This window comes from Labrus mixtus, chromosome 13, assembly GCF_963584025.1.
Source record: "Labrus mixtus chromosome 13, fLabMix1.1, whole genome shotgun sequence".
NCBI classification, from domain to species: domain Eukaryota; kingdom Metazoa; phylum Chordata; class Actinopteri; order Labriformes; family Labridae; genus Labrus; species Labrus mixtus.
Window position 1 is genome coordinate 13,962,998 of NC_083624.1, and position 20,583 is coordinate 13,983,580.

General features: G+C 40.6%; 1 protein-coding gene across 5 annotated transcripts in view; it reads left to right on the forward strand.

Moving 5' to 3' along the window:
- The window catches only part of adarb1b (adenosine deaminase RNA specific B1b), a 126,454-nt gene that overhangs the window by 66,000 nt on the left and 39,871 nt on the right, over positions 1–20,583 (forward strand). For 4 of the 5 annotated variants that reach the window (XM_061053802.1, XM_061053803.1, XM_061053800.1 and 1 more), the window contains one exon: positions 15,837–15,872. Coding sequence is in view for 1 of the 5 variants with exons in the window: in XM_061053799.1 (XP_060909782.1) it covers positions 16,837–16,936 (100 nt within the window). In the remaining 4 variants the exon portion in view is untranslated. Of the gene's footprint in view, positions 1–15,836; positions 15,873–16,650; positions 16,937–20,583 lie in introns of those variants that run through there. The other variant, XM_061053799.1, reaches the window with a different exon arrangement.

A 20,583-nucleotide genomic window follows, 5' to 3' on the forward strand; every position in this document is an offset into this window, starting at 1 on the left:
GAGAAAAGCAGGCTAAAGGCAGACTATAGGTGACTCCTGAAACTTTTTCTTGGTGCTAATGAGACAGTTTGCATTTTGCTGTGAAGTTCAAATGTGCTGTTTCCTGTCAGTAAGTGAAGCGTCCATGCCTGACGAAAGAATTTAGAGCAAATGAGGCAAATCTCAAGAGACACTGTTCAGAAAAGACAACTCCTCTGTTGCAGCTCTAATGTAGCTTAAAGGTGCCATTTGCAGGTTTCAAAGCATTTCTTTGCTGCTTAGATCCAACAGAAGAAGATGAATCTGGTTCTTGGTAGATTTCTTGAAAATTGAAAGTAAACAGTAAAATCTAAATATTATAGCAGTTCATTTTCACAACATCAGTAACCAAATTATTCTTTCTGTTCCTAATTATGACCCACACACACATCCCATATGAATCTCTTATTGTATAATTTGCAATATTCTCTGGAACTGATACTAAATTAAATACACCAAAAAAAACAGAAAAGCCCCCCAGCCTGGAAACCAGACGAACCAGCGAGCTCTTGTTTAATTTGCTCTGGCAGATCCGTCTGGTCCCGCTTCCATTCAGACTCATTTAAATCTGGCATTATTATGGTCGAGCAATCACAACATTTTACCTCGGAAATGGAATTAGATGAAAATATTCTAAAATGTTTTCTCTTTCCTTTTTTAAGCTTCACAACAAAGCAGTCATTTCCACAGTTCCATTTACTCCTATAGAGCTATTTCTGTTCTCGTCACTGTTCTTCTGCCCCCTCATCCTCTCTATTTCTGTCTCTGCTTTACCTTGGATGACCCACTGAGCTGGTGACATTGAAACTCTCCTCAGTCAGCATGTTTGTATCACAATGAATCATGTGTCCATCAGGACAAACACAACAATGCTTTAGAGTTGTTCATTAAAGAGTCAGGCAGAATAATGTTTGCACTTCTCTCTTGTCAAGAGAGCAGAATAACAAAATAAAGAATAAAAACAGCACATCACCGTTATGATTAATATGGATATACTAAGTAAAAGCCTGCTTGGATACAAAGCTTGCTAATTGCCTCTCAGTATTTGTTAATGTGTACAATGCTCTGGCCATAAGGGATGCAGCACTGGGAGAAAAGTCTTTGGTCCTTCTCATCAGAGGCCTGTTGGTTACAAAGCTAAAATAGTAACCCTTATGTAACTTAGCTTGTGCCTGCTGAAAGGAGATGTCAGCTGCAGTTCTGCAGTGTAAAGGCTTCAAATTGTTCTCAGAGTACAAATGCAACAACAAAACATGAGGGCAGAGAAACCCTTTTGGTCTTTTTTTTTAAATATGATTAATAAATGACTATCATCGGAGCAGGAGATGAAGAGAGACAAAGTGTGACAGGTTGAAGTGGTGTTGGATTGTGTTTGATTGGAAGGCCTTCTTAGTTTGAATAATTTGTCTCATTAGATGAAAAGGATGGCACAGTGCTGACATAAAAAAAAAACTGTAATAATTTCCCCATGAAAGTCCTGACAGTGATCTATTAAGAAAGCATTAGTGATTCTGCAGAAATTCTTGTTTGAAGGCCGTTTCTTCCCTCAAAGAATTCCTGCTGCCTCTTGTGTTTTTGGCCAAGGCTGCATGCAGTCACATTGTCTGCAAAAAAAAAACAAAGCATAGAAAAAAAAGAAGATTCAGCAGACATGTAGACAGATAGCAAACAGTCAGTGAGCAAGTCAGACCAGCTTAAGTCACTGGTCCATTATAGGAGAACAGGCCTGAGGCAGCTGTGACCACATGGTAATCCCAAAAACCAACCCCTCTGATTTATACTGACTCACACATACACTTCATGTTGGATTTGAATAAGGTTGCATACTTCATCCTTTGCATACAGGCGTATCTCTCATGTGTCCAATTATACATAAAGGACTTCACTTAGAATGCAAACACTCCAACATTGATATACTCACTTATATGGACTCTCACCAAGTGCTACATCAGTCTTCTGCTGTTGGCTACAGGATAGCAAATATTCAATAAACACAATGTTGCTATAGTTACACATCCTGCATCTCATTCCCTATTTTTTTCTCAGATTATGCTGCAAAGTGATCAACAGATATTTGTACAAATATTTCTTCTGTTTTCTGTAATATGGTGGTTGTTCTTGTCCCTTATTCATTCAAATTGCTTTGGTTCTAATTTATTGCTCATTTGTCCACAACGTGCATTGTGCAGCACTTTAGTTAGCTAGCTTCTGGTGTTTTTGAACGTGCTTTATACATTAATTTGACTTGGCTTGTTAATAATAAACACATACACTACAAAACAATCCACTGACCAGTCAACTTTGTCCAAACATTCGTAACATCCACTATCACTGTCTGATTGACAACATTCATGTAAACCATCATTTGATACTTTCCTGTCCATGGAGTGCCTAATGCCCAAAGTTAGTTTTTTTTCTGTCTTTTAGTAACCCTGTTTTGTTAGTTTCTTTTAAATCACAGAATAAATGTCTAAAAAAAGACAACAACATATGTCTTAAATATTGAACCAATACATAAGTTTTAGTAGCTTATTTATTTTTTTTACGCGTTGAATCACTCTAAACATGTAAAAACAGGATTTTCTGAATGGGGTGTGAATGTGACTCTTGGTGCCAGCCTCAAGCAGACCTTCGACAAACTTCAGGGTTTTGAACTTCCGCACTTCATTTTTCAACTCAGCACTAACTGAAGTATAATATTGCAAATGCAGATAGAAGAAGGTAAGGGGGGGTCATGTTCTAAAAAGAAAAAAAAGTTTCGATTTCAGTGTCATAGTCATAGAGAAATAGTCCCTTGTGTTGTGCCCACTCTTGACCATTACAAGAGTTTGACAGCACAACTTGTCCAAAAAACACAAATTTGATCTGGCACCCACTCAAGTTACTACCTTTGACTCACTACATCGAAAACCTATCATCATCACTTCAATAATTTAAGACATACACACGCAGCACTCACATGTTTGTGTGGGCGTGTAGCAGGCAGACAGGAGAAGACTTGAAGACAGAGAGGAGAAAACAAAATGCTGAAAATGAATGAGTAAGGGGGAGGGGGGGGGGGGGGTCCTGGCAGAGGGACACAGAGATTGTGAGCGCCACAGGCACATCTGCCCATGCCTCACTTGCCCCTCTGTGGTTGTCTGGCCAGGCACATTAACACCAACATCAACAGTGTGTGCACTTCTTATAGTTGCTTTCTAGGACTATTTTTTCGGTTGTGTGATTATTGAGTACCTCTAATATAAAAGAGGTACTCCAGCCTGAATCCCTGCCATTTTTGTTTTTTGTCAGTCTGCTTTGCTCCATATGATCTTAAAGGAACTATCCAGCGCCTAAATGAGCAGTATTAGGCATGCTTACTGAAGCAGATGGGGGTTAAACAAGCCTCCTACTCAGTGGTTGTAGTCCTGAGCGAGGTTGTGAATGAACCACACTTCTATAATCGCCTGGTATTTTTGCCGTACTGCCACAGCTCTCTCTTCATTTATTCTCCAGACTATAAGATGGAAAACTCTGCAGGCTTTCTTAATATAAACGATGGATCACACATGCAACCGTGTCCTTTTCAAGGAAAACCTGCTGGCAGTTCAATACAACACTTGTGACAAATATTCATCCTTGAACTGGACCTCACTTCCCCGTTCTTTGGAACTATTTTCTCTCGGGAAATTTGTCAGAGATAACCATATAAAGGCAACGATTGCTTAAAAGATTATCCTGCAAGTGTTTGAATCACATTTTTCCACTGGTTTATCCTGCACCTGGCCTTCAACTGGAATATTAGGCAGCTCTTTCCAGTTTATTTTACCAGATTCACCTGGAAATCCTCCTTTTAATTGATTTAACAGATAAACTGAGACGTCAGAGAACACGGTGAGGCTCATGAAAGAGGCTATGAAATGTCCCAAGGTCTATTAGAAGTTTTGGTCATGAAAGAAACACTTACTGTATTGATCTAAATTTAAAGGTCACATATTGTACTCCTTTTCAACCAGTTTAAATAAGTCTCAGACATCCCTGAAACATGTCTGTGAAGTTTCTTGTTCTAAATCCACTCTGATCCTGTATTTGATCCTACCTATAAACCTCTCTATTTCAGGCCTGCTCAGAACAGACTGTTTCTGTGTCTGTAGCTTTACATTCAAATGAGCTGTGCTTGACCACGCCCTACTGGAAGTGTTGGGGTAGCTTGGTCTTTCTTGCACCATGCCCTATTGTTTACAGTGAGAAGGCAGTACAAACACCTAGCTGTGGGAGTGTCACCCACCTGGGGGAGGGGCTACTGCCCTTTGTGATGTCAAATCTCCAAACGGCCTGTTTGAGCACACATTTTCACAAAACACATGTTTATTCTTTCTCATTCAGGACAGTTCATATTCTTATATATGTTAAATTAATCAGATTCCAGTTTTCATAAGAGGGGGTGTGAAGGGAGGGGGTCGTCATCAGGGTCGTCTTCGGACCAATACAGTATATCAAAGTTTTTGTGTCACAGGAGCATTTTCTGCTCCTCCAGCAATAGATCCTGCTGATGAAGACCTACTTTACTTTGTGCTAAGATTTATTGTTGCGTCATCCCATCCACTCACAATGTACACCACACACACACACACACAAAAAACATGTTGTTGGCCTACTTTTCCAGTACCACTCCTGTAATCCTATCTGGGACCACTGAATAGAAAGGCTGTGGGGAAGCCTGAACCAGCATTGTGCGACAAAAAGGCTCAAAGGGAAGGAGGTTGGAGGCTGAGCAGGCTGGGTTTATGCGCTCTCCATCTTGAAAGTGGCAGATTAGCCTGAACTCCACATTCCTGCTCGATGAGAATGAACCCAGTGTCGGAGGAACATGCCCTTTTATGCAAACATACATAAACACACAAACATGCATTCACACATTCCCCCATAATTACAGGCAGACTTATCTCAAGCATTTTGCCCTTAGACAGACACGCACACACACTCACTCTGTCTTCCCTTTCACTCCTGAGCGCCAAAGAACATAACAAGGACTCAGGTGGCAGTGATGGGTGCTCGCTTTGGGCGGTGGCGATGCAGATGTTACCTGGTGGCTGTACGATTTCCTGTGTTGGTGTGTGTTGGCGGGCCAGCTGTGATGGCCAGCTGCCCATTTTACCAAAGCCTTGGCAACTCCCCAGATGGTTGACCCAGATAGAGAGAGCCAGAGAGGAAAGTAATGCACATAGGCACCCCCTCATTGCACTCTGCTCACTAATGTTCCCTGTGATGTACACCTGCGTAGGCACCCTGCACACAGATATGCTGGTGCACTCCCATCAGAGCAGGTGAGGGAGGAAAACAAGAGGTTTTTATGTCTTATTTTTGGGATGACCTAAAACTTTCCTGATGCAGCAAAGTGTCCGCACAATGTGGCTCTTTCTGCGCAGCAATATTTGGAATATGCAAAGATTTTCTCTGCAACTTTTAAGTCATGCTTCCTATTGGGTGAACATGTTCCCTTTTAACCATCTGCCCATCATTTCATGCTCTGCTTCATGCATTTGACTCACATGTTAGTTTAATTCTTTTCAGTTTTTTTTTTATTCATTTTCGTTGTAAAGTAAAAGTCATGATGTGAAAATGTGACTGTATTCCCTTTGCCTTTCTGTAGCTGTCACACCATTGATTTTTGTCTTCATTGTAAATATCCAAACTTAAAATGTTTCATGTTAATATTAAATGCGAGGACAAAGCTCTTTACATTCTCCAAATTGATCTGAGAAGAAAACAGAAGCAGTTGAAACAAATCATAAATTACTTTCACAATCATTTTTTTTTTTTAAAGCCTGGTGAGTTTAGATTCACAGGGATGTGTGAAAATAGCAACTTTTAAATTGGCATATTTAAGACTCACAGTCACATTGCCTGGCCAGTACCGAGCTATTATAGGGGTATATATACAATAAAATAAAACAGAAGCACTTATAAGTGTCAGTCAATTGAGAAGACGGTCGGAAAACAGTTAAAATTAAGCTCGATCAGCTCTGATTTTGAGATCAGAATGCCATCCGTCCACTGTGCTGGCTTACATCCAGGTAGTAGAGCAATATTGCAGCGAACACACAACATTTGACCAGCATCCTGGGCTTGAATTTAAACAAATATGATTAATAAATATGAATTACGTTTAACTGACTTGTGATTTTGGTGACGATTAGCATGGTTGGCGTTTTATCATTTAGTTGCAAATGGCACACATCCCTACTTTAAACTCATGGAATGAATGAATGCATCAAACCTTTATTGCCCCTCTGGAAATTTGCCCTGAACCGAGAGCATAAAAACACACAGAAGTGATAAAGGATGTCGACATCCATACAGGACAGCACATAAAACCAAAATCATTAAAACAACAAATTAAAAAACCTCTTTCGAGCATCGCATGAGTCCATGTAGGGATTTCAAGTATCAAGTTCAATAAAATGCAGTGTGGTGAGTGAATGTGGCGGATAAAATTACAAAAACTAGACATGTAGTTTTATTAGAAGAAACACTTAGAACCGAGACATTGCTCTTGTAAAATAATGTTAACAACAGTAGTAAGACAATGACGAAGGTTGAAAACTGGATTAACTACCACTTCATTCAGAGGGTTAATAGAAAGAGAGTGATTCCATTTGTATACCCAAAGGTTTCTTTAAAATCTTCTTTTCTTGTTTGTTTCCTTGCTGGTTCCATTTTTAAGATGATCATTGTGTTCTGAAATGTCAAAAAAAAAGGTCAGAAAGATTGGTACCTGAGAATACTGTTGGCCTGAGCAGCAAATTAAAGCTTACAAATTCCTTCAGAAAGTTTCCACAAAGCCCAGCATCTGTGTGGGGACAAAAAATGTCCCTTTAAAGGCTGCGTATGACCACGGCTGCTCACCTTGATGTCCCCGCGAGTATTCAGTGGTGTTTTTCTGCAGTCATGTGTGTGTGTGTGTGAGAGTGCAGTCATTATCCTCAATGTCACACTGCATTGCAGTGCAGTAAAACATTTTGAGCTAGTGTGTCTGTGTGTGTATGTGTGTGGGGGTTATAAAATCATTCCAACAGTTTGGGGGCTGGCTTGCAGAGGCTTCTATTTTAACATCTCATGATGACATGAAAAGTAATCAGATTATATCGTACAGATGGTTTAGCATCTTATTTTATTTCTTTAACATATCATACTGCCCTATCTGTCTCTTTAAACCTTTCTTGTCCTTCTATCTCACTCCACCTCAGTAAATCTGTCCTCACATTGTTAATTAAATACCTTTTTGTCCCTACTTTTCCCCTGTGGGACCAGATCCATTTCTTTCCCCGTGACCTGCGGTGTTTCTTCCTCTCTGTAACACGGGAGAGGAAGGTTGTGCCGTCACAAGGGCACACCGACAGGACAGAATGATAAATTGGCTGAGAAGGTAGTCTCATTCGTCATAGGACAAAATATGCTGACATCAGCGTTGTAACATATAATAAAGAGAGGGAGGACTATTAAAGGTGAGGAGAAATGTACCGTGCTTTAGCACAACAGGAAGCAGAAAAGCAATGCGGTTGTAGATTATGAGAACATAACTTGTGCGTTACAGTGTGTGTGTCTTTGTGTGTGGGGCTGGCACTTTGCAGGCGCGCTGCCAGCCCCACTGTGTTTATCATTGCATCGGTTTACTATTAAAACGTCCTCAAGCATCCTTGGAAGAAAACCCTGCATGTTGCCAGTTGTTTTGAATTACACTGTCTGGTAATATGTGTTGACGACCCCTGGCACAAGTGTTTGCAATGCTCACAGTGACTGAGAGTAACACAATTATGTTTTTTCACTGAACCCTTGACCTTCAAAAAATCAACATGATGGTTTATTTTTCACAAAATTGATGACACGGTGACAAAATCACATCCAGAGACACGGAGGCCACCTGCGACTCTGAGCGTGAATTCCTAACTTGGGTTTTTGTCAGTGTTGCCATGACAACATGCAAATCTTACAGGATTTTCTTGAGATTGTTGTCAAAATGTTGCTCGCAGCAGCTCAGCCGAGGACAGGTTGACATGGGGAGCGACGTGACAACTGTGGAACAAAATCAAAATAGCTCAGCTTGATTGGTATTCAGGGGAGCACTTAAGGTTGTTAGTCAAATCTCAGAGGAAACAGGAGACGCGCAGGAGAAAGTGGTGATTTTTCAAACTTTTTTTCCGCTACGGGGAACTGTGGACATGTGCGTAATGACATGCCAGTTGGTTTTGATTGCTATGAAATGTGGGTTAAACCTTATTAAATCCCTCAATAAAAAAACGTTCAAACCTGCAGACGAAGCCTAGACGAAACTATGTTTGCTGCCCTCGTACCTCTCTGCTTTTTTATGTCTTGTTGGCTTTGCCCTTCAGGTGTATATATTGCCAGAGGAGCTAAAACAGAGCCAGTCATTGTTCCACTCATGCTCCTCAAAAGTACATACGTACACACACACACACAACCACACACACATTGGTGGTCAAGCCACAGCCAGAAACCTAAAGCCACAAGCAGCAGAGCGGATCAGTTCCAGGCGGAGAGCAGGCGGCTGGTTGAGTAGTGGACCACACCCAGCTGTGGGAGCTGATGGTAGGCTTGGGAACTAAAGGAAACTCCCATAGGAAGAGTTAAGTCATTCCTATTTACAGACACTTTTATTTAGAACAGAAGCAGGCTCCTGTTTTTGGAGCGACCAGCAGGGAAAATGTGACAGCTGCTAAATGATGTAAATAATCTGGATGATGATGATCAGACTTTGGTGGTCTGGTTTGTTTATGGATAATTCTTGGATGGTGTTGTGGAACTTGAAATATGTTTATTTTCCAACACTGTAGACTGGAATCGTCAAGAAGGCAACTTTCTTCTGTCGCTGCATCAACACAATATTTATGCTCCTTAGTGACACCAAATAGAATAAACTGAAAGTTAGTGCTTTTCTGCAAATATCCTATGGATCATCCGTCAAAATTTTGCTGATGACTCTTGCATATTTCAAGTCGTTGTCTTTTTATTTGTGTCATTTTTAACTGTTTTCTTCCAATATTGGAATTGCCATTTCCTGCAGTTTTTGTTGCTGCGACCCTCACGGTTGGTCGGGGTGTAGATTAGAAGCCATGTGGCTGTTCTAAACACATGGAGCATCAAGATGCTTTTTTTTTTTTACCTGCCAGTGACAAGCTTTATCAGCAGGGCATAGTAAACATGATGGTTCACACTGCCTCCTGCAGATTCAACCCCCTTTTTGTATTGCCAGGTATCATTCATAGATGTTTTTTATTGCTTTGCCAAAGATGCAGACCCTCACTGGCTTCCCATTAAACCCAATGTGTTTGATTTCTAGCCACCGCAGACTAAAGGTTTTCCATGGTAAATCATTGTATAACACTGCAGTGTAACAGAGAAATCATGAATAAACACGTGTTGTACTCATGGACGGCAAGCAGTGTGAGTGGAAAGGATGAACAAGCGTGCAGAATTTTTATTTCTCAGATGAAAAGAGCACATCAGGCTGTCGACAAAAGAAAAAAACAGAAAGAATTCCAAAGTATAAACCTAATGTACTACACGGAGAAAAAAACAGCCTCCGCTCACAGCGACATCCAAAGACCAACTGGTTTGCTGTTTTCACACACCTCTCGTACCCTTTTCCCTGTTGCCTTTGGGCCAATTAGTGAGGAGTTCTATCATTGGTGCCACCTTAAATCCAGGTGAGAGGACAGTATCTTGTCCTCTCACCTGGATTTGAACGAAACCTAATCAAAATTTGTAAAATACGTAAATATATGAATAAATACATTATCAAAATATACATGTTAATAAAAGAAGTACGGTACATAAAGAAATGATTCCATTGTGTTGGAAGTTACACAACAGACTACAGTTTAAAAAGAACACATTAACCTTTTAGGACAAATGTACCTTAACATACCACATCACATGGACGGTTGATTACGAGGGAGGGGGGTATGCATCTTCCTGTCAGCCTTGATATCAACATCCATTCAAGGTGGTTAACAATTTGGTAAAGGAGACTGTAGGCTCCATGACAACATGTATGCTTTACCCCCAAGGCCACTTAAAATCTAGATACATCGCTCAGTCATGGTGCGACTTAACAACTATTAAAAACTTGGTCTGAGTTCTCTGGTTTACTGTGTGCTGTAAAGCATCTCTGTCAAGGTTACATCAAACTTTCCAATTTGATCATTTGCAGCTTTAACAAAGCAGTGCATTTTCTAGACCCATGTTCCCATCCTAAACCCTTTAAGCAACCAAAACGGTATGGACAACAGAAAATCCTTAAAGCCCTGCACTATCGCAAATAAGACTCTGAATTTATATCCACTTCCAATCCCTTGCATTGGGAATTCTACCCATCGCCTAAATGCCTACTGCACTGAAATATGCAGTCTGACATGGGCAGCTCAGGATATTTCAGTTCAGCATGACAGATTCCTTCCTTTGAAACGGTGCACCAAACATGGATCTGAATACAGAGGAGCACAAGAGGGGAAATACAGAAAACCCCACCGGGAATAAAGACACATGCCTCAGAGAAACCCTACGAGGTACAGCATTTCTTCAAAACTCGTACTGAAACCCTGTTGTTAGACATCTTTTCAGGACAGACCGGCAAGATCAAGCATTTTTTGTATTGACCTTTTAATGCAAAACTGTCACTAGCAGCATTTTAAAACATATTGTGCAGCTTTTGCTTTTCAAATTTTCACCCATATTACATGTCAACGACTTCAGTGCATCCTCATATTTGCCATTAATTGCAAAAGCTTCACAAAGACGACACTGACATTGTCCTTACATTCACATATTTGACCTTCTCTTGGGGTTAAGGTTGTAGCAGCAAAACATATGTAAGCAGTTACAGCAGTATACTTGAAAATTGGTCTCACTCATGCAAGCAGATTCAAACCATTCACCTCTGCATGTAAACATGCTGCATAATGTTCCACTATATTGTAGCAGTGCTGCCCTCTGCTGGACAAATCACGATAAAACAAAAACACAGCCAGACATTCTCTGTGATCCATGGAGAAATAAAACATACATGCTGATACTGCTTCTTGCTCACATCATTTTATTTTAAACACACACACACACACACACACACACATAATCAATCACAGTACAATCACACTCCGATGTAATTAAATAATGTGTTAATTAAATTCCCTGTGTCCCTGTTGTAACTCTGTGAGAGGAAAAAAGCTAGGTCAAAGGGAGGGGGGAAGTGTTAAATGGCTATCAGGACCCCGTCTACGCTTTCTTTTTGTGTATATGTGTGTGTGTCTGGCTAGTGGTTACCAGGCCATTGGCCTAGTTTTTGGCTGAAGACCAGGAGTGGAAGGTTTACAGTCACGCACCTCACTCATAACGCGCACTTGACTGGCTTTCTATCACTCTCTTTTATAATCCTTCTCTTTTATAATAGACCTCTCTTGGACTTATTTTTGTCCATTTTTTACTTTTTGTGCTCTTCTCTCTCACTGTAACATGTCAAGTTAACTGAAGCCTCTGTATCGCTCTCCATCCACCCTCTGTCCGCTACTCTAGCTTTCAAAGATCTTAGCGGAGATCTCGAGCTTTTACACCCTTTCAGGAGCACCTCACACATACTACAGTTACTCCCAAAGGCTCTCCCATTCCCGCTGTACTGATGTCTCACACAAAATCTCTCTCTCTCTCTCTCTCTCTCTCTCTCTCTCTCTCTCTCTCTCTCTCTCTCTCTCTCTCTCTCTCTCTCTCTCGCTCTTGTCAGACTCTGTGCACAAATTAAGGTTCAGCGAGTGTTGCTTCCTCACAAGGCAATGTCCTTGCCTGGACATATTTCATCCGCCGTCATATTCAGGTATTCAGGACAAACTTCTGTCAAGTTTTTAGCTGGCTCTCTGAAGTAAGCGGAGGTAACTACTTCAACGTGTCGCAGAAGAAGAAAAAAAAAACTCAGGGAGGCGGGATTTTGGACCCCTTTTTTCCCCCCCAGATGTTCATCACTCTGTCGGCTTGTTATTTTGTTTTTCCTCATCAAAAGAGCTTCTTAGATGGATCCTTTTTTTTTTGGTTCATGGTTCTCAATTTTAATGAGGAATCCGTATGAATACTAATGAGCGTATTTTGGTGCAGTTGAAATCTCTTGTTACCTCTTTGTTTTAGTAAGAATGTCAACATTTCACTCTAATGATGCTGCAGATTTTGACGTGTGACCTCCATTTAAAGTGACTCCACTCACTTGTGTTTGCTTTTACGACATTATTACAGAGTCATCTATTTTATTTTTCAATATTTGTTTTCAGTAAAATCTCGAAAGCCACTTTGGTGAGTCATGATTTAATCATAGCTCATCTGCTAATACTGAGCTCCTAAAAATTCTGCATCAGGCTTTTATATTCAGATGAACGACTTCAGATGAACGCTGAAAAGAAAAAGAAAAAGAAATCTCTTCCCACTCGTTCTATTTTTAGATCTATGTGCTTTTGGTGTATCGTGAGTACTTTCACCGTATGAACCAACAGATGGGTTCTCGCCACAGTAGCCTGGATCGCACGCCTGTGAGAGCGTTTAAGAGGTTGTTTTTGTCAATGGTTGTCAGAGCGCTGCAAAGGCCACCACGAGTTGAGTTGTTATTTGGAGTCTGGAAACAGCTTCTTTCCTCTTGTCCATTCAGCATGTGATGAAAATGCCAAGACAAAGAGTGGGAACAGTGGGTGAAATATCTCCCTGTGGAACAACATGTTCCTCTGTGAGGCTGCGCTCCCATGTCTGCAGCTAGTCCCTATAAATTATAATACCAAAGGAAGTGGACTGACTTGTCTCCCTTTCAGGGAAACAAAGCAAAACAAAAACACAGTCAGACAGCCAAGGCAGTTGTGGAGCAGACTTGGCCGGCCTCAGTTATCATTGGCTTGTACACAGAAGCATGAATGAATCTGCGTCTGGGGTCTATTTACATTCATCATCTCCTCTCCGGGGCTGACTTCTCTGCCCCGCAGATCTTATCCCTCATATTTTTGCCAGCTCTTTCTTGCTCCAATGATGCCTTCCTCCTTCATTTTTCTTCTCTGTGGTCAACCGTTCCTCTCGTTCGTTTTAGTCTCTTCCTTTCTTTCTGCTCAGTTTAACTTCATGCGTCTAATTGGCCGACCTCTACCCAAAAAAAACCCCTCAGCTTTCTTTTTAAGAACCTCGCATGCCGTGCAGTGAGAGGAGTTGGGCAGCAGTGAAGCCAGCCTCATTGACCTTAAACGACCCCGTGGGTTAGAGATTCAACATCGACAGCACTTCAGTTTTAAACAGGGACATTTTTGTATTTTTACTTAACTCCTCACCTCATCTTACCTTTCCTCTCTTTATCCCACTTCATCTCCCAGACTTCCTTTTTCCAGCCTCCAGCCTGCCTTGCGTTCTCTTTCTTAAATGCCTTCATTTAGGTTTTTCTCTGTTTGTCTCTGCCTTCGTGTCTCTTATTTCTTCACCATCATCCGTATCCTCAGTGGCTGGATTTACTGGAGAGGACAGAGGGGCTGTGAAGCTTTAAGGATGTTCTTTCTTGTCGTTTGATTTGCTGTGTTTCTGTACTTTTTGGGGCCAATCTGTGAGCCTTTTGGACGTCTTTTCCGAGCCATTTCATGTGTTCTGGAAAGTTCATGTCGCAAAGTCAGGATCCATTCGAGGACTTCAGTCAATCATAAATAGAAAACAATAACAAGTTCATAAAATATATTAAAAAGTGACTAAAGGCCATGTTGGACTTTTATGAGTATTAAAGAAAACATTTTATCTCCCAAAAAATTCTCAGTGAACAGGAGAGCATAAAAATCAATCAGAACACAGAAACGGGTAGAGGATACTCTGGGAATGCATGGTGAGCTCATAGTGCTTTGGCTACGACAACATTAAAACACAAACTATAGTTAATAATATTTTCTGACAACTTAACTTTGTTTATGAAAACTTTCCTTTGCTGTCTTTTTTAAACAATATCACCAAACCAGACGGGCAGTATGAGAAATGGATGACAAATGTAAAAACAGATAGATACAATGAAGACCAAAACAAGTTACAGTAACTGTTACTGACACTAATCTATAGCTTTTATTTAAATTTAGCTCAGCTACTCACCGGAGCAGTAGGAGTCCACATTGGTCACTAATGTTTTAGGTCCATGCACTTGGTGTTGTAGTACTCAAAATCGGTCTTTGTCTCAAGACCAGTCTCGAGACCACTTTTTGAAGGTCTCGTCTCGGAATCGAAAGCATTTTTACTTGATGTTGTCTCGGTCTCGGACTGGGCGGACTGCAGATTTTAAATCAATACAGATAAAGAACACCACTGAAACGCTTTTTTTCCACGTCATCACTTTGATTTGAAGGAAAATGCCCCTTTTGCAAAAGAACAAATAACTTTAATTCAATCACAATTAGATTTTTCTCCCCCAGTTTCTACCACGACCTTCCCGGTGTTACAGTCATAATGATTGACATTCCGGCTGCACTCAAGATGTTGATTTTTTTTGTGACATTTATGGTCTTAGTCTTGTTTAGGTCTCTTCCTGCCTTGGTCACATGTCCGATGTGTCCTTGGGTAAGACACTTAACCCCAAGTTGCTCCATCAGCTTCGTTGCCGGTGTATGAATGTGTATGAATGGGATTAGTTACTTCTGATGGACACTTTACATAGAAACCTCTGCCATCAGTGAGTGAACGTGTAGGTGTGACCTGCGGTGTAAAAGCACTTTGAGTAGTCAGAAGACTAGAAAAGCGCTTTACAAGCTCAAGTCCATTTACCATTTATAGTGCCATGAGAAAACTTTAGTTGTAACTTGGAGCTCTATCATTGATTGAGTAATTGATCAGACTCTTGACAGAACCACCCACCTAATGTACATCCATTCATGACTCATTCCTTTACACTATTTGTATTCATGATTATTTATAGTAACATTTAATATACAGCTTTTCCCACCATGAATATAAACAACAGTTTATCTTAACTGTTAGTTTTTTTCTGTTTGGCGTCCTTGTTTTAGCAGTTTTTTCTCGTTCTGTCCTCATGTAGGTTTCTCTTGAAACAGCTGTACTCAAACTACATGTTTGTGTACACATACTTGGGCATTTAATTCCATCCATCCATCCATCTTCTTTACCGCTTTTTTCCCATTCGGGGTCCCACGGTGCTTGAGCTGGGCATTAAATTGATGAATGAAAAGTGTTATATCTATTATTATATATAAAGTAGGGGAGGATTTATCTTTATATTTTTGCTTATGTCAACAATTCGTATTTGCTTTTAGCCAGTTTTTTCCCACCAAACAGAGCACATGTTTGTAATATAATGAGTATATTTTCATAAGTTGGTCTACTTAAGATCAATTTTCTGTCAAATTCCTGAACAAGGGCCTCACATTTGCCAAAATCCAGGGCTTGAAGAGTAGCACTGAAGCTTTTAGCTCATTTCACAATGAATAAATTCTACAAATGAACTGATAACCATAGAAATTAGTAGATGCTGTCGCACTAAGTGGAAAGACCTGAATTCCACTTCTTCAAACCATGTCTCTGAAGAGAAACACTTCAGTGTGTGTGTGAGGCTGATGTGGAAAGCTGCAATCACTCCTAATGGAGCGTAAATCTGTTTTTTTTTTGTTTTTTTTACCTTGACTTGCCCTCTGTAGCTACCTCAGAGTTTGCTGCACAACACTTTAACTGTCAGTAATCCAGGTCATTGATGGAAACAGATCAGTATTCAAAATATCTCTGCTGTTTTCTAACTTCCAGCATCTTTGTTTTTCTGTCTTCAACAGGTGTTTCCAAACTCAGACAACACAGCAGAGCCAAAGGTGAGTGCTTTTTATTATCTTCTTATACTGTTCAACTTCCTTTTCTCTTCATCGTTGCTGCCTAGTGTAGATTAGTTATTAAAAAAAAATTAAAAAATCACTAATCAGCAATAATCAACATCGGTTGAAGCCATAGTTAGCCCTCTGTGGCTTTAAATGTGCTGCCTGTGAGATCTGGGTTGAGACCATCATGGTTGTAATTACAAAGTATGACCACTAGAGGGGGGCAGGGTGTTTCTTTTAAAATAGCCTCTCATCATTTTGCTCTCAGAGACTCAAGAAGAACTAAAAGCACAGCAAATAAAAATCTTTAAGTAAAAGGTGTAGTGTCAAATTAGATTAAAGCTCTGCACAGGTATGAGTTTCTTGAAATCAAAGCAGTGTTGAATGTTATGTTTGTATGTACCTGAATGTGTGTGTGTGTGTGTGTGTGTGAACATATTTACCTGTGAATAAATGTGTTTACCTTTGTGATGGTAGCAGTGTGGTGTTTTCCAAAGACCTCTTAACTTCAAGAAGTGATTAGACAGGTACTGTGTTTGATTCTTCTCATTCCGTTAATTCATAACCAAATGAAAACAGAAGTCCCCCCCCCCCTCTGCGAGTCCCCGCCTTCTTTTTCACACTCTACCCCATCGCCCGCTCCTCCCTGACTACTGATAGGGCAGAGATGGAGTTAACAGAGGAGGGAAACGGCAATAGGAGGAGGAGGAGGGAAGGCAGGGAGGGAGGGAGAGAGAGTTCGGATACAAGGCAAAGACTAAAGTAGAAACAAGGAAACGCTGCAGGTGTTTGGTGTGGGGCACTCTCTGTATCATTAGTTTGGCAGCAAGTGGTTGGAGGTTAAGGACAGGTGGACCACGTGCATGCAATTCCACAGTTAGTTCCCAGCAGCTGGCGGTTAGTTTGTGCTGATAGAGAGCTTTGTAGGTGATTTTAAAGCAGTAGAAGTGCTGACCGAGCCATGGCCCTTCTTACCAACGGCGCACAGAACCTGGGCTCCTACTTCTGCCTGATCCGACGCAGGTTCAAGAGGAGGCGCAAGAAACGCTCCGAGCGCAAAGGTAACCCCTCACGGCAAGCAGCAGCTCAGACTCAGAGTGATGCTGAGCCGGCTTCTTCTCAGACTTTCGAATGCTGATAATGTTACCTGCCTGTCAGAGAGGAGGGATGTGCACTTGCTGTAGTGAACCTTTTAGTTTGACTAGTCCATCAAGTTGGAAGTTGTAAACAGCATCAACAGACTGTAAAGTCTGTTCTTTTTTTAAATTAAAAAAAAAAAAATTTAGGGTACGGTAGTTAAAGAAACTTTAAATATTTCACTTTGCTTGTTGGAAAACTCTGAAGTGTGGTATAAATCTAATTCTGGCAAGTCAAATTGTGAAGTTAAGGTTTTTGTTTTTTAGGTTTACATATAAAAAAGTAAGAATTGATTTGCATTTTAAGCTGTTGTATTTATTTTTTAAATACATGTCTACCATTTGCACTTTAGAATCATGCAGTAGGTGTGGACATTATGCTTGATTTTTTGTAACAAATGGTCCTTGAACTTTGTGATTTGTCGTATAAATGTTGAATATTTCTTTTGTTATAAATTGCATCATATAAAGAGACATCCTCAAGAAATTATTGAATGTATTGTAAAGATATTAAGCTAATCGACAGACATCTAAACATAACTACAATATTTACAGTATAAATATCATGTCTAATATATCAAACCATACCTGTACATGTCTGTAGTTCTTAACATATATGTTAGGTAAGGTTACTTTATTTGTACCCATATGTTGATTTTCTTTTCTTTTTTAAGTAAGTGTCGGCCTCCTTTTACACAGACAAACAGCACAGAATAAGACATGATAGACAAAGTGACAGCAGGGTCGAAGATGAAAATAAGCGATCAGTTAAAAGGAGGTAAATAAAACCAAAATAGGAATAATAATAAACCATCGGTAAAGAAAAAACTGTGACAGGTAGACAGCTTTAACAAAGGTCTCTGACCAGAGTCCAGCTGGGTACACTGTTGTTACTATAGGTGTGTATTCTTATCCTCTGGGATCATGAGACAAAGTTCTTCCAAATATGTGATTCCTCCTGCAAATAATTCAGCCATGGATTTCCATTCCTTTATATGCTCGATAAAAGTGTAAACGAAAAATCTGAAGCATCACAGATACTGTACTATATAAATACTTTACTACTATATGTACACATACTTTTCATTTCCACTTACTGTCTTTTAACCTCGTCTAGGAAGGGTTCTTTTTTTTTGTTTTCAGAGACAGAATGATTTTTCTATTTAGCATACACATTTAAAAAAGAACACCTCTTATTTGCCCCCCCTCCTACCCTCTCCCCCTCACCCTCTCTGAGCGGGGCAGGTCCGTGTCTCGGTGTAATTGAAGTCGGGTGACGGGAGCCCCACAGAGGCTCTAAGCTTTTCTCCCCTGAGTTTGCTTCTCTGCTCTGGGGATTAGCCTAACAGCAAAGGTAGTAATTACTTAGGTGGCCTCAGCTCACTGGCAGTATTAGCCATGTCTCAGCCACTTGCTTTGACACCCACCACCCACTGCCCCCCACCTCCCCCCGCCTTCCTCTTCCAGCCGAGTCCATTCATCCAAGTAAATCCAGCAGTGCTGACGCTGCATTTTGAGCCGGGCTCACGCGCAGACTGACTACGTCCATCAGCATTACACAGGTCTGTTTCCGGCCTTTTCACTCTCCCTTATCACCACGGGAATGAAAGTGGCACTTTTTTCTTTCTTTTTTTTAACCATACTGAGAGAAGCGATGACTAAGAGGGACTTTGGGCTGATGTTGCTCTGCTCGCTCTCGCAGTCAGCTTTAATGCCGTGCACTGGAAGCCTCCTGATAAGTTGCTTAGTACTTCAGTGCCCAGTGGGTTAGCAGTGAAGGCTAGCTGTGAGGATGAGGTCACATACTTTAGACAATCATCAGTAGAATAATGTGACACTGACTCAAGGAAATCTCTTTTCTCTGTGTGTCTGTGTGTGAGGGCAGAGTCAGCAAAACGCCACTGGACTGTGAAGTCCGTTAAGTGTAAATTAGTCCTCCACAAGGACACTTTAACACATCCGTACAGGGGTCAGCCAGAGTCAGCTGTTTGAGAACCACTAATCCTTACTGCAAACTCAGTTTCACAAATATTTCAATGAATATTCCTGAAGGAGCAAAACACATTATTATTTGTCTCAGCATGTCTTCTGTTTAAGATTGAAATATAATTTTAACCAACAACATGCATGAAATATGACTTTAGTTATTTCTTCCCCAAATTGGGACGATAGGGACCCTTTCCATCAGTGCAGGTGTTTTCCATTATTTGGAGTAATCAGACTAGGTTGGAGATGATTGGAGCTGTGTTGGGAGTTTGAATGTGAACAGACTCAGTAAACTAATGAGACTCATAAGAGCTTCATTTTCACTGCAAAGCAAAGCTCTTCTGGAGTCAAGTTGATGTCAATCAAACAAAGTGTTTACACGCTGAGAGTTCTTTAGAAACACAGAGGTTCAGATCATAAATCTGTGTTGATAACCTATACCACAATAAGCCGACTCCACCGTTGTGGCATGTCTGCAGATGTCCTCTATAATCTTTTCTCAAACCAGGTTGGCTATTCCTTTTAAAATTCAATTAAGGTTTGACAGGACCCCGAGCTCCATGATGTCAGTTTCAGGGTGAAATGACTAGATCCTCTATAGTTAATGAAGTCAAGGTTGAAATCATGGGATGATGGAAGTTGTTCTGTGGTATAACACAGAAGTGTAACTCTCTTTAGCCAAGATAAATTCAGATTTTTTGGCATTTTGGAATTTTCTGTACATACCAGCTGATGTGTCCCAATTCAGGGGCTGCATCCTTCGAAGAGCGCATTTCAAGACTTGTTGAAGGCTGGCTCATTTTGAAGGCTCATTCTCATTAGGCCAACAAAAGCGCCCTTTTTCCCAAGAGGCAATGAAGGACCCATCTGGTGCATTCGATGTGGCCCAACATACCCAGAGATTTATTTTTGTGCCAGTTCAAACATCTCGTTTTGAGACTCTGAAGAGGTCGAGTAATACACTTTAAAATCGAAGTAATTGGTTTCAGCTTAGTTCCAAAGCTAGCAGTAATAAAAAATAAAAAGGAAACTATACTGAAACTTATAACAATGTTTTATGATAATAGGTTAAGTTACGGGACTTTGGTTATGTTCGCTAGTTCTGGTGCACCTGCCAGTGTTGCTATGTGACAGGGTAAGGGCTAGATCATCAAAGACTGAACCCTCGTGGTCATTCAGTGGGCATTTTTTTTGGGTCCACCTCAGTAGACTGAACATTTCAGTATGGATACTAACTTCCGGGTTTTTTGCAGTATGGATCGGATGCGTCCTTGGTCCCTCGTAGACCGGCTCCTTCAAAGGATGCATCCCCTGAATTTGGACACAGCTACCGTCTTGGCTTGGATAGAACGGAACCATCATTAATGATATTACAGTAGTATCATCTGTGATACTCATTCTCTTAATACGTGAAAACAGCTGCCTTTTGATTGCTGTTGGCTTTCCTTTTTTATGCTGATATTTTGTGTAATTGCTTTTTGATTCACTCCTCACTTGCTGGTTAACTCCTCCTTATAATAATACATGGCTCTATGTAAATTACTGTATTATTATAAGGTTGTATTCCAGTCTGTGATTCAAACTTT